The 27,917-nt window shown below is 35.5% G+C and overlaps 1 protein-coding gene across 2 annotated transcripts in view; it reads right to left on the reverse strand.

Moving 5' to 3' along the window:
* immp2l (inner mitochondrial membrane peptidase subunit 2) overlaps nt 1–27,917 on the reverse strand; it is a 447,639-nt gene that overhangs the window by 95,971 nt on the left and 323,751 nt on the right. For both annotated transcript variants that reach the window (XM_006633412.3, XM_015352689.2), the window contains exon 4: nt 1,652–1,717. In XM_006633412.3, coding sequence (XP_006633475.1) covers nt 1,652–1,717 — 66 coding nt within the window. The remainder of the gene's footprint in view (nt 1–1,651; nt 1,718–27,917) is intronic.

Here is a 27,917-nt window from a genome sequence, read left to right on the forward strand (position 1 = left end):
TGAGATGAAATGCGTCTATAGTTGTCTTTATTTCATTTGCTCTTGAACACCAACAAGTTACATTTTACTCTTACATCTACAATGTCAGAGTTAAAACAAGAGCACTTTGGTTGTGTACCTCTGATCTGTAGTCAAGTAGACCCGTATACATTCATATTATGATCAACATTTGAAATCAATCTTCTCTAAGTTATCTCAAGGCAATGTTTTCAGAAAGATCAATTGTAATTGGCTCAAAGGTTTCTTACTCAGGGATGAATGAAGCAATCCTGCATGGATGAATTAAACAGAGCACATTGATTTATAACAGTCTGGCAAACACACAAACAAAGATGTATTTCTTTTAATCTGGTTTCATCCGTTTAGCACCTAAAGTTTTATGAATATCCGTATGTTATCAATTTACACTTGAAGAGGTGACCTACAGTAAGTGGTCTATAAATTTCTAGTTTATATATATGGAAAATCTGTACTGCTTGCCTGACTATCTTCACGGAAGTGTATTATATTATATAGATTTTATTCAGCATCTGCAAGGTGACCTTGTTCAGCAATGTTGCAGATTTTGGCCATGTTTAAATGAGAAGAAGTATAAGACAATACATTAATGTTTCAAATTTTCATTAATTACAATTTTAATTTACAAAATCTAATGTTTTCTGATATGAATATATATCACAAGAAATACATTCTTTCTGAATACCAAGTCATACTAACAGTAGGTGACTAACAATGTAACATACACCAAAGCCTAATGAGAAAGTCTAGAGTTTTAAGCAAATTCAAAGTCCACACATTAATGACTTGTGACACTGAATATAAAAGCACAGTACAGCTTCATCACACAATTTACTGCAGTGAAACAGTGTCAAAAATACTCTGCTCGATAATAATGAAAAAAGATAATAGTCATTTCAGCCCAATTCTCATTTGAATCTCATAACCACCAGGGTGATCAATTTTAAAACCCCATTAGTTCTGCCAGTGTGAACCGTTTGGAGTCTCATTTCAAGATCACCTTGCAGTGCGAAACTGTCAAGACAAGCCGTTTAATGAACAACTTACAATTAATGTCTCTGCCAACACAGATTTGCTTCTCATATACTATGACATGCAATTGATGGTCTGTCCATCTATAAATGGGCTATTTGACAATACAATTCCTGCAAACAAAGTTACTTATTGTATTTTTCATGCTGACAATGCATAAACTAACACTAATGGACAGTGGAATTGTAATCTTGGGGCTATTTCAGCAAGACATTTCTTTTGCTGACATTATCATAGAAAAGCTTAACTGTTTAGTAATTGTTCATGATAAAGATGCTGTGTATTTTCAGAATGCCTAAAAACAATGGGGCGTTCTTTTTTTGTAATGACTTACAGATTATCAATAGGCTTCCAAAGAAATGTCCTAATTTCTATAGGTGACTATTGGGAATTGGGACATTTTTAATAAAATCTTTAGACTAATTTCATTAGGTAATAACTGAATGGTAGCATTCAACAGGACACTTTTGATACTACCATTATGGTTGTTCCTAAATGATGTGCACTTCAAGTCACCTGATCTATACTACTTTTTCTGTATCAAACAAAAGAACACAAGGTCCAGCCTGAAGCCTTTCAAATATCAGACAAGCATACTCACTTAATGATGTCTCCTTCAAGGGCAATCACTCGCTTAATGATCTTCTGTTGGGGATTTTTTGGAGACCTAAAGGCAAAGATAAGGCTACAATTAAAATGTTTCTCAAATGGTTTAAAATAACCACAAAGGAGTGGTGACCACTAAATTAATTCTAGAGCATCTACCTTTTTGACACACCATCAGTCACAGTTAGGTTATTCATACACTTAAAGCTTTCCATTTCCTTTATTTCTCATCATGGAGACAGAACTCTTAAAACACAAATGTGGACAGAAAGAACTATCATTTCACTGAGTGTATACTGTAAGTGAGAACGAAAGGATTCAACCTATCCATTTTATCAGCCGACTGTCTTGAAGTGATGTAAATGAGAACTATATTTCTTATGTTGTTTCAAGTTCTACTTGATGTGGATAAACTGTTAGAAAATAAAATAATAATAGGTTAGTTGATGCCCAACCTGCTTTCATTTAAAGTGCACATCTTTTACAATTATGTCAAAAGTCTACAAAAGCAGAACACACAATGCAAGAAGACATGTTCAAAAGATTTATATGTTTTTATACAGTATATGAAGCACAAACAGAGGGTACAAAATGAACTTTTAGCTCTTAGGTTGGAGAAGAAATGTTCAAAAAACAAATCAGTGATGTAAATGAGAACTATATTTCTTATGTTGTTTCAAGTTCTACTTGATGTGGATAAACTGTTAGAAAATAAAATAATAATAGGTTAGTTGATGCCCAACCTACTTTCATTTAAAGTGCACATCTTTTACAATTATGTCAAAAGTCTACAAAAGCAGAACACACAATGCAAGAAGGCATGTTCAAAATATTTATATGTTTTTATACAGTATATGAAGCACAAACAGAGGGTACAAAATGAACTTTTAGCTCTTAGGTTGGAGAAGAAATGTTCAAAAAACAAATCATGCTCTAAAAGAAATGAAATATATATATGAAATTTTATTTGGCAAAAATTAAAAAATAACTTTTCATTTACAAACTGTACTCCAAAGTATGAATAATGTTGTCTTTCAGAAAAAGCGTTTTTTGTTCATATCTGAAAAAAGGAGCTAGTACATAAATCATTATACTGTACATCAGACTTACTCTTGGATGTAAAATGTAAATAAATTCACTTCAGTATAAATGGTACAGCAAAAGGTTGCTGAGCACAAGTGTCAAAGGAAAATAATTTCCTTGACCTACACATACAATTGCCACATGTTGTGTTATTAAAGGGCTTTAGAATCTCCAAGCAAGTATTTCCATTTGATAGTCATTGACATGTTACAGTGTAATTACTGACCCTTTTTTAATACCCAGTCAGTAATATTCATGATATTGACCTTGAATAAACAGGGGTCTGCACTTTAAAAAGTAAACAGAATTTTCATTGTAGAGCTTTACCATTTGCATGAGTAGAAAGAAAATCTTTATCAATATAAGTACATTGCAAAACAGTTTTCCAACATACTATAAATTCAGGCACTTGAAGTTATTTAATTGCACTCTTTAACAGGCTCAACACAAGTGTCTCAACCAGTAAAAGTGCTTGCCTGAGCACAAGTTAAGGTCTCTGTTCCAGTCATTCTGAACTGGAGCCTAGGTCACATCATCAAATGACCATGACCAGAATTACACAAGTAATGACCACACAATTGGCTGAGCAAAGCCAAGATAAGGGGTAGAATTGGTCAGCCCAAAACACAAAACTAGATCATTAGATGTAAAAATCTCATTTCGAGATTAAACAATAATCTGTTAAGAATTACATTGCATAATGTAGTACTTTTTTCAAACCTAAGCAGAAAAACCTTACCATCATCCACAAACATGAAAACAATAATTGAATGCAAACATTTCTAAGTCCATACAGTGCTAAAAAAACAGAATAATAATTTATGTTCTCCTTGTTACTCGAATAAACACCAGTGAGCACTACAAGGCAGTTTTATTAAGACTGTAAATGTAACAGGTGAGCTTATTTTCTCTAAATGAATAATAATGGACTCTAGGATTTGTAACTTATTGTCATTACTGCTACCCAGTCTTTTATGACTGGGGGCCATACACTAGTTTTATGTTATGTGACATATTGCATTTAGGCTCAGGCTGATTTTTGGCTGATGTTTGGGTTCATAATGTGAGAAGTGTTGGATAAATGATCTAGAGTAAACATATGTCTTGATGTCATTTTCTGTCTCAATAGTATTTAAAAAAATATTTTTATGTGCTACTAATAAACACAGTGGAGAGTACTGTGAACTGACTCAGTGATTAGTCTGAGTAGACCCAGAACAGGGGTCAATTCAGAAAAGGTGAGTGCTTGGATTTCAAATTGGTTAATAAATAAAAAAATACAGGGTACAAATAAGGAATGAATACTCAGATTGGGGTTATGATATCAGTTGAGTACCACTGAGATCTGAAATTTAACCACTGCAGTTCTTTATTTAGTTCTATCATCCAGACATGAACATGAACTAGTCATGTATGTAGATGCTAGCAAATAAGGAAGATCAGCAAACACTATAGAAACAACAAATGAAAAAAAAATATTCAGATAAAATTCACAACTGACCAACATCTGGTCTTGTTTAGAATATCATGTAGAATTCTGGTCACCATACTATAGAACAGATAATTCTGCTTTGGAAAACTTCCAAAGAAAATCTACCAGGTACTGAAGCATAAGGGAATGTCTTATACTGACAGTCTGAAAGAAATCATCATATTTACTTAATTAATTTAGTAGATTATAAGAGGACCTGCTACAAGTATTAAAATCCTTAAAGGCATTGACAAAGTCAACCTAGGAGATTTCTTCAGAATGAACAGTGAAACACAACAGAGGAAACAAGTGGAAATTGCTGAAGTGAATTTAATTATGAGAACAGGAGACACTTCTTTACCCAAAGTGTTGAGTAGTATGGAAATACCTTCACAGCCATGTTACCAATCTTACCAAGCTGATGCCCTGGCTTCTTTCAAGAAATGGCTGGATTAGATTCTTGCATCAATTAGCTACTAACTACCAGACAAGCTACATGAGCCAAGTGGTCTACTTTCATTTATAATTTTTCTTACTGTCTTTCTGTATGGTCAATGTGATGAAATGATCTGTTATGTTCAAGGTGGAGATCTCTTTTGATACCATTTAAAATAATTCAATTGTTCTTTTTGATAGTAGAAGATTATTGTAGCTCTAAAAATGAAGGATAGAAGTAAATGCTCTGTATTTTAATTAATAATTGTTCTGTTACATTTAGGGCATAGCTCATACCAATGCATTGGATAATAAATTTCAATTACAGTATAAGATAGATAAGATAAGACTTTATTGATCCCAAAGGAAAAATGAGGCGTTACAAGAGCCCAGCCCAAGACAATGTCAAGATGTCAAAACAGACATCAGAATAGACTACAATTAAAATAACTACAGCATTAAGGTAAATAAAAAGTATAAATAATACAAAAATAAAATAAACAGGAAAAATTAGGTGTGTGCAAAATATGCTAATAGTCACTGTAAAACAATAAAATATGTGCAAAATGAGCATAGGTTTATACAGTTTGAAAATACCACAATATAAACAGTATATTAATGCAGTCTCCAAAAACTACATGAGTGCAACATGCTGTCCATGATGAGCAGATGAAGAGCTAACAGGCTTAGCTTAGGGCAGTGTTGTACACCCTGACAGCCACTGGGAGAAGGACCTGCAGAAATGTTCCTTTAACACCGAAGCTAGAGCAGTCTGTTACTAAAAGTGCTCCGGTGTCTAATAACAGTCCCATGTAGTGGATGAGAGGTGTTGTTCATGATGGCTGTGAGCATGGTCAGCATTCTCATCTCTGCCACCACCTCCAGGGGGTCAAGACTCAGTCCCAAAACAGAGCCACCCTTCTTGATGAGTTTATTGAGTCTACTTACATCTCTAGCCATGATGCTGCTGCCCCAGCACACAACAGCGTAGAAGATGGCCGCTGCCACCACTGATTACTAAAAAATGCCTAGCAGTGTTCCACATACACCAAAGTATGTGAGCTTCCTAAAAAAATTGAATCGGCCCTGACCTTTCTTGTACAGAGCGTCAGTGTTAACAGTCCGCTCCATCTTATCATCCAGGTATACCCCTAGGTGCTTGTAGGACTGCACCACCTCTATGTCCTCACCATGGATGGAAACAGGGGTCAATGGAGACTTATTCCTCTGAAAGTCCATGACCATTTCTTTAGTCTTGGTGGTGTTTAACTGGAGATGGTTAAGATGACACCACTCCACAAAGCTGGTAATCAGGCTCCTACAGTGCCTTGCGAAAGTATTCGGCCCCCTTGAACTTTTCAACCTTTTGCCACATTTCAGGCTTCAAACATAAAGATATAAATTTTTTATTTTATGTGAAGAATCACCAACAAGTGGGACACAATTGTGAAGTGGAACGAAATCTATTGGATTTTTGAAACTTTTTTAACTAATAAAAAAATGAAAAGTGGGGCGTGCAAAATTATTCGGCCCCCTTGCGTTAATACTTTGTAGAGCCACCTTTTGCTGCGATTACAGCTGCAAGTCGCTTGGGGTATGTCTCTATCAGTTTTGCACATCGAGAGACTGAAATGCTTGCCCATTCTTCCTTGCAAAACAGCTCGAGCTCAGTGAGGTTGGATGGAGAGCGTTTGTGAACAGCAGTTTTCAGCTCTTTCCACAGATTCTCGATTGGATTCAGGTCTGGACTTTGACTTGGCCATTCAAACACCTGGATACGTTTATTTGTGAACCATTCCTTTGTAGATTTTGCTGTATGTTTGGGATCATTGTCTTGTTGGAAGATAAATCTCCGTCCCAGTTTCAGGTCTTTTGCAGACTCCAACAGGTTTTCATCCAGAATGGTCCTGTATTTGGCTGCATCCATCTTCCCCTCAATTTTAACCATCTTCCCTGTCCCTGCTGAAGAAAAGCAGGCCCAAACCATGATGCTGCCACCACCATGTTTGACAGTGGGGATGGTGTGTTGAGGGTGATGAGCTGTGTTGCTTTTACGCCAAACATATCGTTTTGCATTGTGGCCAAAAAGTTCAATTTTGGTTTCATCTGACCAGAGCACCTTCTTCCACATGTTTGGGGTGTCTCCCAGGTGGCTTGTGGCAAACTTTAGACAAGACTTTTTATGGATATCTTTGAGAAATGGCTTTCTTCTTGCCACTTCTTGCCACCAGATTTGTGCAGTGTAAGACTGATTGTTGTATTATGGACAGACTCTCCCACCTCAGCTGTAGTTCTCTGCAGTTCATCCAGAGTGATCATGGGCCTCTTGGCTGCATCTCTGATCAGTCTTCTCCTTGTCTGAGCTGAAAGTTTAGAGGGACGGCCAGGTCTTGGTAGATTTGCAGTGGTCTGATACTCCTTCCATTTCAAGATGATCGCTTGCACAGTGCTCCTTGGGATGTTTGAAGCTTGGGAAATCTTTTTGTATCCAAATCCGGCTTTAAACTTCTCCACAACAGTATTACGGACCTGCCTGGTGTGTTCCTTGGTCTTCATGATGCTCTCTGCGCTTTCAACAGAACCTTGAGACTATCACAGAGCAGGTGCATTTATACAGAGACTTGATTACACACAGGTGGATTCTATTTATCACCATCAGTCATTTAGGACAACATTGGATCATTCAGAGATCCTCGCTGAACTTCTGGAGTGAGTTTGCTGCACTGAAAGTAAAGGGGCCGAATAATTTTGCACGCCCCACTTTTCATTTTTTTATTAGTTAAAAAAGTTTCAAAAATCCAATAGATTTCGTTCCACTTCACAATTGTGTCCCACTTGTTGGTGATTCTTCACATAAAATAAAAAATTTATATCTTTATGTTTGAAGCCTGAAATGTGGCAAAAGGTTGAAAAGTTCAAGGGGGCCGAATACTTTCGCAAGGCACTGTATATTCCTCCTCCCTCCCCTCACTAATACACCCCACAATTGCAGAGTCATCCGAAAACATCATCAGATGACATGTCTCAGAGTTGTACCTGAAGTCAGAGGTGTAAAAAGTGAACAGAAATGGAGTAAAGACAGTCCCCTGTGGAGCCCCAGTACTGCTAACAACCTGATCGGACACACAACTCTGTAGCCGTACATACTGTGTCCTGCAGGTCAGATAATCTATAATCCAGGATACCAAGGGAGTGTCCACCTGGCCTGCCTTTATCTTATCTCTCAGTAATGGGGGATGGATGGTGTTAAAGGCGCTGGAGAAATCAAAGAACATAACTCTCATACATAACTGAACATAACTGAGGACATGAAGAGGGTGTCTGGGGTGAAGGCCTGTGAGGTGAATGGACAGTGGACCCTGTATCGAATCTGTTAAAAAGAAGATTCAGCTCATTGGCCCTCTCCAGGCCTCCCTCATTCCGTTGGCCACCAGACAGCTTGTATTTGGAGATCTTCCTCATGCCGTTCCACACGTCTCTCACATCGTTATACTACTCTTGAAATGAAATATGAAAAACCACTAGCAGAGAATGGACTATATTCTACAGTAAGTGTTGCAAATTAATTGGCTTTGCTTCCCCGAAGTCAGTGTTATACTATTACCAAATATCTTTCATATTTTAAACCAAACAAAAGAAATATGCTGAGTTGCTACCCTAGAAAGCGTTATCTGTTTCAAACCACTGACAATGTACTATACTTCCCAAGAAAGAAAAAAATGTGATTTCAAATAAATGCCCCAAGGAAAGAAAAACATGAAAATGGTATCTGCATGTTTGCTTATTCAAGTGTTTGGACCTAAATAACTTTTGTGGTTTTTCTGGCAAACACATCTGCATGAATAACAAGCACATCCTGTGTATTAATAAAATCTTCTTCGATTTAGTTTAATTCCATTAATAGCCACTAAAATAAAACAATCAATGATGCTCCAGCAGCAAATTTACCAGGAAAAAAGCTAAACAAATTATAACAATTACCATTTACACAACGCAAATTGAATGAGGTTGGAGCCTCCAGGCAAGGCCATTGTCAGCTATTTATTAGTGACATGGAACATTCCATAACTAATCAACCAAACTTCAAATCCATTTAAGCTAATTATCAGCAATTATACTGAAACATCTACAAATGATGGAATGAATATACACAGGCAATAACAAAAAACCTTTAGATGCGCACAGTTTTAGACCATATCAACTACTTAACTTCACTTTAACAGTAGAAATAACACCATGAGATCAATGTCACAATAAACTTTAAATCCTTTCCAACACCTTTATACAAAACTCTACTAGCCACCATTCAGACGACACTGCCTGAACATTAAATAAAAATCACAAAATCATCATAATACCTTTTTCCCTTACTATTATGTTACAAAAAAAGGACTGGGAATATCAGAAATAGACTGAATGAGTTAATAAATAAGTAAAATAAATAACCATAACCCCTAAATTGTAAAAGAAATGGCAAGAAGGTATACCTGAGAGGTTGGTATACTTAGAGGCACTTGAGTTCTCTGGCACTGCTTTGGTGAAAAGAGTAATAAATCAGGCACACTGGGTTAAACAAATATTTACTAACAATGATAACAACACACAATTTACAACATACAAGTTACTCTATTTATGAACAAGACATCTCAGAGGTCTATTTCCTGAACAACCAGAAAAAAACAGACTTTATCAAGTATTTAACTCCTATATAACACCTATTCAGGCCAATAAAAAAATTCCCTGTCTTCTAAACCAAACAGAATATGGAGCAAGTAAAGGTTTATTCCATGCTGAAAAGAGAAGAAAGGAAGCACAACATTTCTTTGGAGCCTTCTTCAGGTGTGCAGAATATGACCATACAGAATATGACCTACAGGTAAATCTCCCTCTATGCTACAGTACAAAGTGAATGGGAAACATATCTCCCTATTCTAAAAATGCATAAACAAACTCACTGTCTCTTCCCTCTCCTTGTGTTTTTCTGTCTGTCCCATGTCCTTCCTTCTCTTTCTTCCCCTGTTCCTGGACTGTTGATGACTGTTAATGATTTACCAAGCACCTAACTGACTGTAAACCAGATGATTCCTTTGATCAGTCTGTCTCATGGCTAATACAACTCAGTAAACACTCCATTTCATTTCTTGCTTTGAAGCTCTCAAGAACAAAAATGTTCAATATCAAAACTACCTAGATGTTGACTACCCACCACTTTTCTGTAACAATACCTTCGCAGTTATGTCACTGCAAGTATCTGACAGGACACATCCCAGGACTTAATCAGTACCCATGAGGGTCACCTGGAACCCACTACATTCACTATAGATGTAATCTTTAGACTTTAGGAGACTGAACCAAACTAAAAAAATATTAAATAATGCCCTTTTAAGAAGTGCTGATGCAACAATACTATATTAACAACGCTGTATATGATATTTAGATGAACATTTTTCACTTATCATTTCAGAATAATACTTTTCAATGAGAAAATGTATTGGCCAATAAAGAAAATAAAAGGTATATATCCTAAAACATTAAATGCATTGTAACAAACTAAACATTTCTAAACAGTGATAGCGTTCTCTACATTTCTGTAAGAGAGAGTAATTACACAGATGACAAGCATGCTGCTGCATCCAGTCTGCATTCAAGGGTTATATTGTAATGATTTCACAAAGGTATACAGTAACAGCATCCAAGAAAGAACATTTATAAATGTTTGAACATTTTAAGTATGATACATTTTGGCTTGACTTGCTTGGTTGAAGGACAGCCTTCTGGTGATAAGATGAGAAGGCTCAGGCCCTTAAAAAGATCAAGCTGACCTCAAAACAACAGAGAAACAGTAGGAATGAGCAAGCACTAGGAGTATGCAGTATTCAAGCGACTGTATTGAAAGTTAAATGAATGTCTGCTTTATAACATCAGAATTCATTCACATGTGTCATGGTTTGCTACTGAAAACCAGTGACTAAATTTCTTAATTAAGTGCCTGGGAATTTCTCGACAAGCTGATGAAGAGGCTGAACTGATTGAAAGCAAGTGTTGAGAAAATTGCCCGACACAAAATTTAGTCAAAACATTTGCAAACATCATAGAGAAACCAGCTATAGGAAACATATGAAGCCTTGCTTTTTAAATGAAATCAGGAATTGGAAAAGAGAGAGAGCATCAACAATATTATTTAAATAGCCTAGGATGTGAGCTGCGAGTATTAAGATTAGTAATAGGCAGCCATTTTAGAAGATAGAGTAATTTCATGATGAGCTTGGAAGACAAACTTACTTTGATAACATGACTCCAAAGAAAGGCAGCAATGATTGGATATATAGAAAGGGAGGAAATGAGGACCAAAGGCATCAAATGTGTGGGCTGTGTTGGAAGCCGAGGACAGAGACAGAAGAAAACACAGACATTACATTTAAAATAGCAGGCTGTAGGACAGCTGTTGGCTGAGTTGGAGGGAGGACGCCGGACAGATATGGAGTCAAGGAGGTGGTAGCAGGGGCAGCAAGGGACAATAGGGAGCACACTGGGTCCAAAGTCACTAAAGAGTTGGTTCTTCTTCGATGTTGGGATACAAGCAGACGAGATTGTAAAGATTAAATTAATGAACGGAAGGATGAGGAAAAAAAGATGGTACAGAAGAAGCAACAGAAGACAGATAATAAGATGTGAAAAGGGAATATTAACAGACACAGAAATAGGGGGACAAGGTAGAATGGAAAGTCTTGAGGGTGACAGCAGGGGCAATCCAAGATCCTTTTGATAAACAGGCTTATATCTGCATGCTGGGTGATGTTATTGTGGAAGTATGCTGGATATGACAAGACTGCAAGTTCCAGACTTTGAAGGAGAGAGAGAATTCCTTTTTGAGGTTTTGCAATCTAGCTAGATTCCAGACTTTGATGTTAGGGACTGCAGTAATGGAAAATGCAGGGGTTATGATGCAAGAACACTGGAAGACAAAACAGCAGGCTGAGTATCAGAAGATGGAGATTCTTGCTGTACCCTGAAAAGTTCTTCATCCAAACAGCAGATATGATGATCCATATGGACAAGGCACATTTGTAAAAAGAGAACAGCTGAGTTTCTTCCCTTCTTAGGTTGTTTTGTTTATGTTTTAGAAGTTAGAGAGATGTGTAGAAGTATTAATTTCCTTATGACATTGTGGATGTTTAGTTTGTTGTTTTTGGTTTTACTTGGTCATAAAGATATGGTCCAAGTGTTAATGCATGTGAGAAAAAACAGGTAGAATAGATTTTCTCTTTCCTTCTGTCTTTGTAGTTTGGAGCATGGTTCACATAAAGAGTAATGCACTAGGCAATATGCAAGATAAAACATAAAAATATTTTACTCTGTCTTTCTGTGTTGTTTTTGTTTCTTTCAGTATTTTTTGTTTGTTATTTGGAGTACAGTTCAACTAATAAATGCAACAAAATGCAAAAAACAGGTATTTGCCTGAGATATATACAGGTACAGTATATAGCAAATGTTGATAATGATTATGATTTAGAAAAGTTGGGTTAAATTTGCTTGTTTGTTGTTATTCCCCCAGAATATCAGTTAAGAAATTTGAAAATCATTAAATCAAGCAGGGTCCTGAGAAACTGAAACCGTGACTACAAAAGAACTCAGGAGATGTTAAAATATGATATGAACAAAAATAAGGTTTAATATTAAACCTCTTCTGGGACCTTAGCCTTTCCTGGTGGGTATAAAAAAAATCTTAATCAGTTTTAATCCCATTCAATCTTATTTGATGCATTAATCCCAATTACAGCAGAAATAAAAATCAATGATGCTCTAGCAATAGCTATGAAAGGAACTTGTAATATATATTTTTGCAATTGCATTATTACAAAGTAATAAAAATAAGACAATTCTGAACTGTTTTAACTTTGAACTGGGATATGTTTAAGGGAAATTGTCTGTATTTTCTATGTGTTCAATACTGAATAAATAAATCTTGGATTGCTTTAAATATTTATATAGCATTGTACATCTCAGTGTGATATGTCATTTACATGTTTTGAGGCAGAATTCTGAATGACTGCCACATCACCAAATGAGTCTTTCTCCAATTGCCTCATTTGAAGAGAAGAAAATCGAAGAACACTAAAAACACACTATATGTTAGGTCTGAGCATACTGTATAAAGTAGTTAACGTTTTAAAGCACCTAGCTGTAGTTCTGCTTGCTCCAAATGTGAAATTTAAGTGTATAATTACAAAAAACAAGCACTGATTAAGATTTAATTGCTGTTCTACAAAACAAGATGACCTCTATGCTTTGTTTATTCACAAACAAATGTGCTGCCTGCCTAAATTAAAAATCTCATTTTAATTACTGGTCTTCTCTCATTACTTTACTAAAACTATGCATCTATTTAGAATGCATTCTTTGTTATGAGACGTTGGTACTCAGTTCTTGACCTCATTTCATTCCATGTAGAGACTCAATTAATGGCAGATTGTTTTAATATGCCATTTAATCCCTTCTCAGACTTTCTGACAGTTTAAATACCAAACAGGTAAGCATCTTTTTAAAACTTTAACATCTATTTCAAGACCACATAGAAGAACATAAGAAAAACACAATAAATGTTCAAGCAGCTAAGCAATAAAAAGATCTCATCCGGCCACTTCTCAAAATAAGACAGGATATCAGAGACTCTGTAATATGTTTTTTTTTTGTAATGTGGTAAGAAAAATTTACAGAAGTACAAAACATTTTACATTAACATTATTCTATGTCTTTTTAATGCTTTAGGAACATTTTATATATAATCACAAACTACCCTTTCTTGTGGTCAAAATCAATGTTCTTTCTCTTGCACAAAAAAAAAGACTAAAGCACCTTCTAAGTGTTTGGATATGATGTTGCATTGTGCCTATAAACTTTCAACGTGTTCTGGGAGACCCTTTGAATCCATATTGTTTTAGTGATGCACAATGTTTCATTTTCAAAAGCTGTCATGTTCCACTTTCAAACAATGCAGAACAAATAAGCGACTAATTGTAACACAGGGAGATAATTTATAGTCAGTGTGAATGTTATACTATACTCAACTCTGGTGTATAAATTCAGGGTTTTGTACAATTTCAATTTTGCACTGAAAGTTCATTACTTATACAACTTTCATAAAAGATTTTCCTATTAAATGAATACAGGTATTTTCAATTATATGAACAAGAAAGGTTTTGGCTCCTAGTACCTGAGTTGTTTGACACATCAATACTTATTACAGCTTCAGATTTAATTGTTTAAACTTTGATCTGTTTTGTGATGTGTTATAAATGTTACATGTTGTTACGTGTTATACTGTTCATGTGTAATAGAATGATGTGCAATGTTTTTCTTTTCTTATCTTCTTTTTTTTTGCATTCTATTTAAAGTACAGGAGTGCTGGAGTCCATAAAAAAATTATCTCAGGGGACAGTAAAAATCTTATCCGATCTTATCTTATATTGAGCTGTATTTCCCTCCAATATAAGGTTTTGGGGTATTGCTGTAACATGAATTGGTGCAGTGCTAAAATATTGCACAACCTTTATGCATGTGCCCGAAGACATGGTAGCACACTGGTCAGCATTGCTGCTTCACCTTCACAGCGCTGGAGGTTGGGTGCAATTCCTGGGGTGCTATCTGTGTGGAGTCTGTATGTTCTCCCTCTGTCTGTGTGGGTTTCTTCTCACAGTCTGAAGACTGGTAGGTTAAATGTTTTTTTTAAAAAAAAACAGGCCCAGATGTGAGTGTGTGGATGTTTGTGTCCCTGTCTGCCCTGCAATGCACTGGCGTCCTGTCCTGGGTGTATCCTGCCTTGTGCCTGGTATTTGCTAGGACAGGCTCAGTCTCCCCTGCAACCCTGTATTGGATAAAGCAGATAGAAGATGGATAAATGTATTCATGTTCCCAATAGCCTATTAATGTAAGACTGTTGCATTGTTATTTTGCTGAATGAACATAACTCAAGGCTCATATCATAGAGTTGGATTATGTAATAAGACACTGAACTAGAACTTGTGCAAAGAATAATGAGCCTGCATACATTAATATAAATATAAATTATTTATTGATTTATTTTGAAAATGATCATGTTCATGGTTGTGCTGTTTGTTGTGTCCTCAGTGTTTGCCTGCCCCTGTATATAATTATATAAAATATGTAGCCTGATTCCTGACACATCTCTCTGCACATCAAGGTCTCTCTTACAGCAGTAGTTACTAACATAAAGATCAGCACTGAAAGGTGAATAGGACAGAGAAAGAGTGGGTTGAACTTCTGTGGCGTGAATACTTTCAACAATCCCTATAATAATGTCACTGTAAATACTAAGCACTCCAGAAAAGTGTCACTTAAACTTTCTAAAATGAGTCATTATGTAGAAAATGGATAACAGGAGTCTTTCACAGCATACCAACAGAAATACTAGTGCAAAAACAAAATAGCATAGCCTATATTCTTCAATATGCTTTACAATGTCTAGAATATTTAGTATACAAATAAAATGCATGCCACAAAAACACAAAGTTTCTCATTAAACCATTAAACATAAACTTAACATGAAGCAGTATCTATAATTTTAACAGTTTTTAAATTTAATACAGGCATACGTCTATCATGCTCCTGCCTTAGCAGAAAAGTTTAAATTGAGGAGTAAAGCTGAGTTATCCAAATTATCAACTTTCCATGTATCTGGTCACCTAATTAAGCTGTAAGGTTTGCTTCTCCAAATTCTAAAACTCATCGGTATGTTTGAAGTAGTCACTAACTTTGACCAATTTCACTTTATTTTAATTAAAAATAAAAAGTATCATATTTATATTGATTATTTAATTCCAACTGATTTTGAAATGTTTAGTTTTTTCTCAGAAAACAAGTAATCAATCTAAAATGCTGGTATGCATTCTTTCTGAACAATATATGACAAACTGCATTCCCTAATGTCCTTACATCTTTGTAACTTCTTCATCCTGTATGACAGAATTCTTTAAATGAAAATAGATGTATGTGCCCAGGTTCCACCTCAAATTAGATGTCCCTTCTCCAGAAAACATTTTCATTTTAATGCGCACACTGTGAAGGCTGTTCATCTGTGTATGCCTTTCAGCAGAACCATAGTCCATCCAGGGATCTATTAATCCCTTTTCCTTCTGGAATTGTTGCACTTAAGTCTTCTTTACTCGCGTCTCATCTGCCTTGTCTGATCTCCAACTCCCTTCAAAGCTACCCTTTGCACTTCTGTTGTCCAAATTTCAAAACAAACCTGTAGTCAGTGCCATAAATCCAATGTATCTCCTATATTGTCTCTTGGGAATGCACTCTCTTGTTTTGCTTTGCTTAAGAGCTGTGAGGCTCCACAGCGCATCTTGAGATCATTGCAGTCATATTGTTTCACGTTGTGACTTATTTTAAAGAAAATCTTTTATTATTTCTGTGGATATGTGAACCATATACTTGTATTTAATTGTGTTCTTTGTTATGCATTGAACATGCAGTGTTTTGTAAATTTATTCAATTTATTCAAACATACTAGTGCATTTATTTTAACATAGCTTTCCTGGATTTAAATTTTATGCTTTTAACTGTACATCCTAGGATATTGTTTGTCTTTTTTATTGCTTCCCAACATTGATAAACGGTGTGTCGACATTAACATCTAGTTTTTGCCATACCTAGGCTCTTCACTTCAAACTTCAAACATTTCCCATTTTGTACATTAAAGTTTAGTTTTTTACTACCTGCAAGTAATACTATTTGGTCTAAATATCATCTGCCAGATTTGGGTTAGTCTTGAATTTTATCAAAATCTTTTTCACTTCCAACTGCTGCCAGTACAGTGTTGGCTAATCCTTCTATTTTGGTCTCATCTGCAAACATGATTATTGTATAAACTATTATATATTATATTATATATATTAGATGGGTTCTGGGTTTGTTACAAATGGAAATATGTTGTTTATACAATATCAACAACAACAGGATGTCACCTGCCTTAATTAGGATCCTGTTGACACTATGGGTGCTATCACCCATCTTGGCCAACAAACAACATAGTGTTTTTGTTTTGTGGTCCCTGAGTTGAAGTTTTCCAGAGAATAGTCTTTAACAACCACCACTTCTCTTTGTGCATTTAAGGTAATACTGGCACTAAACTTGAGGCCTGATGTCTTGAGTTCCCACATCCTGACTGCTTTCTTATGATCCTGAAGGGGAGCCAGTTGATATGTTGTTGTGATGTAGATATATGTGGTATGGTTGGATTGGTTGTTAGTTTGTGTTTCTGCTCACAACTTGGGACCAACTTTTTCTCAGTCACTTTTTCAGTGTTGTTTTTCTGTCAAGTCAGTTACTCGCCTTCCTGAAAATGGTTTTTCTTCAGTCTCTTGAAGCTCTTTGAGTTCCGTTAGGTAATAGACAGTACAGAGACAGTTATCACACGTGTGAGTACCTCTGGGATAATTGATATCTAGCTCAGGTTACAGATCACAGGTTTAAAGTCCATTTTTTAAGTATTGAATGTGTACTTGACAAAGAGAAGCATTGTCTTATTTTGAAGCTAAGAAACAGTTCATGCTGTTTCTGTACAGCTTCATAAAAGTAAACGTACCTTCCTACTTTGAATTCTCACCTTTGCAACCAATCCTGTGAAACTTAGACCAAATCCAGCCACCAAGACACTAGCTAGTCACTACTGTCGACATATCAGAGAGGCAAAAAAAGATACAACATACTGTAATTAAAAGATTGTCACGGGTCTAAGGGGATTCTCAGACTTGTAGTCTTACCGTTTTGTTTTAATGTGTTTTAATGTTGGGGAGATTTATAAACCCAGCCTTAGCATGTTTTTTTACAAGATTAATGCATTTTTAGAGTACTATGTTTTGTTAAAGAACCTAAAACTTGGTTTATGATGAAAAGTGAAAGGCTAAAATTTTTATAAAGGAGCCTTTTTTACCCCGTCAAAGAAATGTAGAAATGAAGATAAAATCCTAGTTGCAACTTCCTTCCATGAATATACTGCCAACATTTTACCATTTTAACACCATAGATCATAAGCATCTTTAAAGAAGTACATGGCAGGGACAATTATACCCTGAAGCCAGCTGGATTAAAATCATCCATGAGGCTTATCACTCTGCACTGAAAGGCTGCTTTTCTCTTTTTTATTATGATTTAATTGAACTGCTTCTCGTGTCATAAAATGCACACAGACTCCCTTCCAGTGGATTGTTACTGACCTTGTCTAGCATTTGTCTGAAGTCCTTGAAGTTATAGTTAATTGGATACCACTCAATACAACATCATTATTTCAAAATATCTTCCCTTAAGTGATTAATAAATGCACTGTGCCCAAATGTAAAGTGACATTTAATAATAAGCTGCTTGTAGCTGCCTGAGGTTTTGACCTTAGCTGGTAGTAATCTTTAATTTCCCTTCTGCCTCATCCATCAAGTACACTTTTATTCCAAAATGTACTGTATATTCTTTCAATATGTTTTTGAACCAAGTTGTTTAAAATAGTTAGATCATCTTAGACCCTGTAGCTATCCTGAATTACAGTAAATCTATTTTAATCCTGAAATTCTAGGGTTAAATATATGGTAGATGCAATACTCAAACACATCAATATACCACCAATATAAATAGCATTTTAATGTCAATAGCAAATGTCTATTCACAGTTTGTTGTCTCATTTGGGTTTTACTTCAAAAGCTCAAATAGAAAAAAAATGAACTTTAGATTATAGTTAATGCATAATAAAGAAGAGTGAAGAATACATATTCTTTTATTATAAATGAAAGAACATCCAACAGCAATGAGTCCTGCAAAAGTAGAAAGGAAGAATGAGGGACTGTAGGCAACTTCTCTGACCCACCCAGCTATGAGAAACACATATTTTAACACATAACAGGCAACACAGCCCTGAGGTTCAGGACCAACTAGAAGAGAGGCTGATCTCTCACCTGCAGCATCATAAGCCAATAAGCAAATTTATATATTTGGCTCATTAAAAGGAGCAAGAATATTACTTAATCATCCAATTGTAAAGCATCAACTCGCTCATGCAAGAAATAAAAAACCATACAGACGGAACAATTTTTATTTATATCAAATCAAATAATAAGAACTCTTCGCCTGAAAGAAATGCATACTGTTTGACCTAATCTAAAAACAGTATATCGCTTGCATTGCACTTGGTGAGTCTCAAAAGAAACTGGGATGTTATTAATGGAAAAACAAAACTGTTATTTCTTTTACGAAGTGAGGCAACCCTTATTATGGACGACGCACCATGCGTTAAGGGTGGCAGCTTCCAATTACACCTCTATTGATTGTTTCTTCTCTTAGTTACATTTCTGGTGGATGACAAGATAAAGTGCCTTGGCAGACATAAAGGGTCATACAATGAACTTGCCTTTCAAGATAAAATGCTATTTCCAGCTCAAAGAGACAACAGTTACCCTAAGCCTTACCATTTACCATGTACTATACAGGCACGGATAATGATGCTTCTTTTGAATATTTATTACTCTTCAGAATAATAATCTCTCAATGAAAATCTAAGAAAAAATTATGCATGTTGTGCTTCATTACAAACTACTGTATATGATCTTTTTCAACCAACTGTAAAAGTTTGAATTGTTTCAATTACATATTGCTAGTGAAGTTTTGTTGTACATCATACATTATAGGCCCCTATACATACAATACAAAAGTAATATCCTGGACATTCAGAGCACATAAAAAAGCATCAAGAATAATGTTTCTAAGATAATGGCTTCTTAAGGTTATAAATACTGTTCATGTTAAATAAATGTGCATCTTTGAATTGAGGCACATGAATAGCAATATACTGTACAGTACTTCACAGAACATGAGTCAATGTGCTACTGCTGGAGATAATAAAGCAGTGACGAGTTTTCATAAAATAAACCCAAAAGCCAGCAAATAACATGGGCAAGCAGGCAAACAACTGAATGAGCCCACAGCAGGCTGATTGCAAGAGCAGAGACAGGCTGGCGCAGTGAAGGTGAACACAGGCAAGCATGGTCCTTGCAAATACAATCCAGAGCCACAAACATGGACAAGCAAAGTTCAAAACAAACAGACACAGTATAAAGGCTCCAGAAGAGAACTCAGATTTCCACAAAACAATAAAAACGTGGGAACTCAGTGTGAAGTTAGAGATGTAGCAAACTCTGTGACAAGAGTTTGCGAGTACTGCCTGATCCCAGCCTATGTCATCTTGAAGCACCTGAGGTGAGCTTTGGGTATAATTGCTTCCAGGTGGTACAAGACTACTGTCAAATAAATTACTGTGGTAACTGGCACTGAATGACAGGTAGTCAGCTGGCATTTGAACGCTAACTTGTCCTGCCACTCATCACCAGGAAAGAGCATGACAATGACCAATAAAGACATGTCATAGACTGACATATTAGGCCTGTCATCCTTATCTTACTACAAATAAAATTAAAGAGACAAGCATTCTTGTCAAAACTCAGATCTCTTGGTGTCTAGACAACCACAAATTGTTGCTATTGTGTAGTGAAATAAGAATCCCTTTTGCAAGCTTAACTAATGCATTTTCAAAATGCAGATGTTTACCTTGCAGCAAAGGTGCATTGTAACCTTTGAAGGAAGCATAATAATAGTTTTTAGGATTATCATTATCATTTTCTGCAACTAAATGTGTATTTCATTCCATTAGTATTGAAAGATGACAATATTGATTGATATACACAGCAAAAAGACAATATAGTTCAGGTGGGTAGCTGCCTCAGCATGTGAAGGCTGCAAAGGAACAATTAATAGGTTTATTCCATGCTGAAAAGAAAGAAAACACAACGTTTCGAACATGGAGCCTTCTACAGGTGTGACGATGAACACCTGAAGAAGGCTCCATGGCCCAAATGTTGTGCTTTCTTTCTTCTTTTTTTTCAGCATGGAATAAACCTATTATTTGTTCCTAAAAAGACAATATATCACAATTCCAACAGCATATGAAATGGGTCTGAAAGTGTTTTTTTTATCTTGTATTCTATCTGCACATGGAGACTATATAAGAAAATACTGAAAGCTAATTTCTGTTAGTACAAAAATAATATATATTACAAAAGTTCTTGTTAACTTTTTTAAAAAAGAGAAGTGTAGCCAATTAAAAAATCTCTGTCTTCAGTACTAACAAAGCACTGAAAATATTTTTTCATACATATTTCAATGCCAGTAGATTACAAATATATTTGAATGGAAAATTGTTAAATACATATTTAATGTTTTTATTAAATATATCGATAAGACAAATTAGGGTACACTTTCTATCATGTAAATAAGAATGTATTGTAAGTCCATGCTCAATAACAGAATTTTATGTATAACTAAACATACGTTACTTGTAAAATACATGCTGTTACATGGGGTATACTGTACATTAAAGCAGTTAATGTACCTATCATATGGATTGCCTATTTCTCTTTATAACAAGGCATTTAAGGACCAAAATATTAAGTACAATTTCTGTGGATAGCTTTAAAATTAAAACTGGACCTTTATTCCAACATCCCCATAAATCCACACATCCTCTCACGTCAACTTAGACCACTCTATACTGGTTTACACAAACCAGTGAGAAAAACTCAATTAATGTAAGTTCGTTAATTGTGTTTAATTAGTGTTAATGTTTGGGGGACAAAACACAACAAGCATCCAAGGTCCATTCCCCATACTAGAAATAAAACAAATGATACCCATGGAGGTCTCCAAGGCTTAGCCAATTTAAGGCATTGCATCACAGAGCTATCAGATCTTTAAACAATACAACCTAATTTAACATATCTATCTTGTTGGCACCTTTGAATATAAAAGTGCCTCTTGCTCATAGTTTTAAATGCATGTGTCCATACTTGTAGTTTGTGCCCCCTGGTTTGTGTTTCACAGCTGCTGCTGAAGCTGTGACATTGGGTTGGCTTTGTCAATGCCCTTGAGGTTTTGAGGAATTCTTGAACCTGGTCATCTTGCATTGTTCTCTGCTGAAGGCTACAAAGATTCAACTCTTTTTGCTTGTCAGTGTAAGACATTCCTTTCAGCTAAATATTATATTCGGTAACTCTTCTCTGGATGTATTATAAGGCAATTATACAGTATGTTTTTATAACTTAGTGACCAGTATTGAACACAATGCTCTTAATGTGGCTTTATTAATGTGCGAATAGTACATTTTAAATATAACATTCTGTGATTTAAATTCTACGTTTAAATATATATCCTAAAATCCTATTTGTCTGTCGTGGTTATTCCCTATATTTTCTGGATAGTCTGAAAATTAGGATTTTAATCATCAGTCTTACCATCTTTCATAAATACAGTAGCATCTTCAAGCCCAGTATTTCCTATCTTCTATAAAGAATTTATGTTTGTACTGACTGTAATATTCTCCACTTTTCTGTATTAAGTGCCATCTGCCAGGTGTTGAATTTTGCATAAATATGTTTTTGCTGGTTCTTTGTGTTTCCTAGTCCTGCTATTTTGGTTTCATCTGTGAATTTGACTTTTTTTAAAACTTCATCAGAATCTAGATTATAGATATTGTTACAAAGAAAATAAGAAAATAGAAAATATAAGAAAATATAAAAACAGACAGGGATAATTAACATTTAAAGTAAATAATTATAATCCACTATGCTTAAAGTAAATAAGCATAATTCAAGATATGTTTAAAATATATCTGAGCAGTAGGTATAGTTTGAGGCACCTGCATTCTTTAATCTCTTGTGAAGCTCTAGCCAAAGAGTAAATAATGAGGCAAATTAGGTCAAATTAACACTTATTAAAAATAACAACACAAACTAAACAACATGCAACAAAACGTGTAAGTGTCTCAGAAGCCTATGTCCTGAACACCCAGAAATACCTAGACTGCTAACCCAGTACTCAGAAATCTTATATAGTGCCTTACAGGCCAAAAAGAGAGATAAACGTATATCCTAAGTAAATCAAAAAATGACCCAGAGCCAAATCTCCCGAACTATACATCCAGGAAAGTGAATCATCCCTACATATCTCTCCCTATTCCGAAATCAATAACCAGGAAATGAACCTCTTTAGCCCGGGGATTTCTGATAAAGGAAATCAGAGTTTCCTAAAATAATGGAATGGCAAGCTCTGTTACTTAGCTAGAATCTGGTCTCTAATGTTACCTTTTCTGTTCCCTTTATTGCTTCTCCTTTCCCTCTCTGCCTCTCCCTGGCTGCATCCCTTATTGTATGCCTTCTTATCCTGCTTTAATGGATGTTAAATGATTTAGCTTTAATTGTTTACCAAGGTGTTAGCTAAGCTGAATCAGAAGATTCCTTTTAATAGTTGTCTCTGAGGCCACCTGCACCTCAGTGAACACCCCAGTTTCTACTCTTGGCTTTGGAGGCTTAATAAGTGCGAACCATAACTTTTATACATTATGAAAAGCAGTTGCTCTGTTCATGTGAAATTATTAGTAACAATTTTATCTGTGTTTGCGGTCCCAAATTGCCTATTTGCAGGCTGTGTAGTGGAAGTGTAATTGCAGACATCCATCTACACATTATCTCATGGACCTACTTCACACAACCTGCACCAGTCTCTGAACAAAAGGTATAGTTTGGTTAACAAAGAGTTAACATGTTTATACAAAGGTGAATATGGGTTATGCATCAGTTATTGAGTTTTCTTCAGGAAAGCATTAGATATACACTGTTTGTAGACCTATTATCAGTGTAATGCCTATATGCGAGTGTTGTGAAAACAATATTTTTTGTTATTTAACATTTATTTTACTTCACAGCATAACTGTCTCAGAGGTATTACAGTGTCACTTCTCACACCTCTCATAAAAAAACTAAAACAAAAGAAGAAGAAAGAAAAGTAGACCAACTGCAGTGTTGGTTAGGTGGGGAGTAAGGCTACTGCTGCCTCTCTGTCCACACTCCCCACCTGTTGTAGCAGCCAACAAACCCAGTCACTGTATGCAAGTTTCCAATTTATAAGTAAGGGCATTGCTGTACACTTAATTTACTTTCTTGTCTGCTTGAATAAACTATTACATTACATTAGTGCTTCATTTACTTAATACTACTACTAGTAATAGTACTACTACTACTACTATTACTACTATTACTACTACTACTACTACTACTACTACTACTACTACTACTACTACTACTACTACTACTACTAATAATAATAATAATAATAATAATAATAATCATAATAATACAGGGTAATCTATAATATCGGCAGCATACGGCCTCACACTACAGTATATGACACAGATGATGATCTGCTCCTGTTGTCTCCCGAACAAAAGATGTCTCAAGAACAAGAGATTGAACAGAGACTGGCTCTATTGGAGCAGTAATGCCAGACTTCGGCACTGACAGACAATCTAGACAAGACCACAGTCATTATTTTCCAGAAGAACGCCAGATCTCAGGAGAAAAAAGAAAGCACTTCACTCTGAACAACTAGATACTGGAACACATAAGCAGCTACACATACCTTGAACAGACAATCAGTTCACCTGGGAGTTTTGATATGGCAGTGAGGGTACTAAAGGAGAAGCTGTGCAGGGCACCCTACCATTAAATGGAGGCTCTACACCATCCCCACCCCCCCCACCCCCCCATAAAACACAACACAACTACAGCACAGAAACACTGCATACAGAGTTCTGTAAAAATATTTTCCTTGTGCAGAGAAAACCACCTAACAATGTAGACAGGGCCAAACTAGGCCACTACCCATTGTTAATCACAATACAAAAGAGAATGATAAAATACTGGTTATACCAAAAAAACAGTATCAATACAGAAGAGAGTGATAAAATACTGGTTACACCAAAAAGAAAAAAAAACAGTCAGAGGACCCCTACCAACAGAAGGCTATGCTGAGCCAAGAACTAAGCCCAGACAAGAGCCCCCTCAGACAGCTAGTCTTGAAACTCAGTGACACTAACTAACCTCAGGACAGCACAACAAAAAACACAAATCTAAGTCAACCAAATTACTGCACAAGCCAAACAACACGACCTTACCAACACAAACAAACCTGGCTGACCAGAGGGGTGCGGTGCCACTGCCAGCAGGGAGAAACAGAGACGAGTTGCCCTTTCGGCTGCACTGTGTGAAATGCTCTAGGATTAGGCAAACATTCTTCCCCTCAAATAACAAATCTAATCCCAGAATTCCCACACTTGCCAGAATTAGAACAGCTTCCTTCTCCTACTCGGGGAGGACACTCAAAGCTGTAGCACATGTGATCTCCTGTCAACTCCTGAATAAGAGAGAACCTGTCTCAAAATACTGTTTTATACTTTGTGTAATGTTTGTAAATGTCCATAATATTTTATAGAAGACATTTACAATACAAAATTATTATGTCAATAAGAATTATTAGTATGTCCTTACTAATTATGGCAATAATATGTTTGTACTGTAAATATCTTTTATACTGTACATGCTCTTTTGTATTGTTTTTACTGGTATTGCATATAGAAAGAAACTGGTTCTGATGCAATGGTGATAGTATGGTAATTGCAATTCATTAAGTGAGCAAATTTGTATTTTTCCATGGGAAGCCAGAATAGAGCGAATAAGTCATCAGCGGAGGCCAGGTCATTAATTTAATCACAATCAATTGAATGTAATCAAAACAGTGAATGCGAAAGCATGATTTGCAGCTTCCTATACTATTCCTATGTACTCAACTAAAAAGAATTTGGCCAAGCAGCTTTTAAACCAAACTTTGGGCCAGTTACATGAGCTGGGGCCCTGGTTTCAGTTCCAGACATGGAGTGCTATCCCACAGAGCAAAAACATACTTTTAATTTGGTTACATGGCAGGGAAATTGGCTTCTGGGAAAATTGTCCCTGGTGTGAGTTTGTGTATCTTTGTGTATGTCTGCCCTTTGATATAGTAGCATCCCATCAAGGGGGTACCGCACCTTGCTCCCATTGTGTACTAAGATTAGGTTTTAGCTCCCCTGTGACCTTGGTCTAGAAAAAAAAAATTAGAATTTTGTTCTCTCTAATCATATTTCAGGAATACCATAACACAATTATAATTTTAAGATGCAGTAAGATAACTTTACACTTGGGATTGTGAGAGGACAAATAATTTATAGTTTCAAAATAAAGGAAAATCAGATTAAATTTGCAGAAGACATGGTTTTGCCTGACATAGATACAGTACGCACACATTATTTAGAATATCTTTTTTTAAACCTAGCAAATCAGAAAGAGATCCCCAACTACATACAGATAAATAATTACTATATTTAAGAAATAATAATTTCACACAACTCTTTATTTAAGTCCTAAATCCCTTGTTATTGTTATGAAAGGAGAAGGTAAAAAGGAAGAACAAAATAAATGAACTGTACTTCATGTATTGCAAAGAATGGCTCTATAGAAGAGCATTACATGGATGTTGTTTAATAAAGCCCAAATATGAAACATAGAACTCATCTTTGAATCTTATGCTAAAAACATTTTGTTGGGAAGAAAAATACAGAACTAGGTGCCGGATACCTTAAAATAAGCATCTTTTGACTTACTAAAGTACCTTTTAATAAGAATTGTATTCAAACACAGAATTGTGAGTAAAATGATTGGCAAAGACAGGGTTTAATCTCTTCAGTACTGAGGATTGAAGATGATTGCTTTCATTGTGACAAAAGTTCAAAATTAATATTTCTCTCCATAAAGAGAATGAGTTTGTCTGGCCTAAAGGAATTTGACAGGTCTTATGATGCAGCAAGGGCCTACACTGTCACATGAAAGGAAAAGGCATGAAACCCGTCAGTTGTAATAAAACCAGAAAATGATACAGTCAGTACCTTCTGAATAGCATTTCATAACTCGGGAATTCAATCTTCCATTCATTTGAAACCTGTTTGTTTCCATTATTGTAAATTGTTTACTAACTCTCAATTTTGAATAGCATAACATATAAATGGCAAATTCAATAAATCAGTTTAGTATAACAAATCACATATAATCAGGTTTGTGATTTTTAACATAATGCTCAAGTTATTCATTGTAGCAGTTTGTGTTTGTTAATGTGCGTGCATTAACACTACACTACTGTATTATGCTGAATGTGCCACCAGATTTCTTTATTTACTGTATACCGTAACATCCCAATCACACTACTTTCTCATACCATTTTCAAAAGACACTTCAATGGTCAGCAGTTGAATTGTGAAAGAGCTTTTACCCTGTCAGGCCATGTCCTTTGTTTCAGAAACATTTACAGAAATGTCACTCTCATTACTGTATGTACTGTACTACTATCAGACTTCCAACTAAAATCTAACAGAAATATTTCAATCTCTGTGGGTAGTTGCACTGTAAGTACTTAAGTGGTACAGGATATTCAAGCAATTTTACAGAGAACACATTTAGAATAAAATTAGAATATGAAGCCAAATAATTTATTTTTTACTTCAGTGGACAGATAGAGCCTGTGATGTTATTTCTGGATACAACTGAATTTTCAAAATAGCAGCAGAAACTGAAAACTAAAAAAAAGATGGAGACTGACTGCAACATGTTACAAAGCTTAACAATCAAAATAATTATTATATTGATTTTATGCTTAAGCCTGCGCAACACACATTTCCCAGAAAATTTTTTTTCATCCAACTTTCAGACATATTTATTACATTTTTAATAATAATCTAGGAGGAAACAAGACATTAGAATCAAACAAGGTATCTAAAAGCATGTAATAGCTAAAAAGGATCTATGCACATAAAAAACCATACAGGAGGAATACATTTGGAGTTTTAGCAAGGATAGTTTTTGCAGAGAAAAAAGACTGCAAAGAATCCCACCTTCTCAATAACTAGAAGTCCAGGCATTCAAGCCTGACTGCTTTCCAACTTCATTATCACCATGATAATGTTTTAAACCACAAATACATCACTAATTATACACATTTGAAAATGTGCATTCAAACCCTTAACCAACAATACTGTATTACTGCTAGCAGGTGACACTATTTACAAGTAATACAGGTGGTCTTTGATGTCTTCTAGTTGCAGGTTACTGTGGTTTTCCACAGGAATAGCCTGCCACCATTTTATTTATTGTGTTAATATTAGTTTTTTATCCCTTGTATTTCTGATCTCACCATGAGTGTTGGCAATCAGCCTTCTCAGACCTTAGACCTGTAGTTTATAGAGTACATACTTTGAGAGTGCTGTCTATTTTCTTCAATGCTAACCTTTGCAATA

This window comes from Lepisosteus oculatus, chromosome 7 (assembly GCF_040954835.1).
Source record: "Lepisosteus oculatus isolate fLepOcu1 chromosome 7, fLepOcu1.hap2, whole genome shotgun sequence".
NCBI classification, from domain to species: Eukaryota; Metazoa; Chordata; class Actinopteri; order Semionotiformes; family Lepisosteidae; genus Lepisosteus; species Lepisosteus oculatus.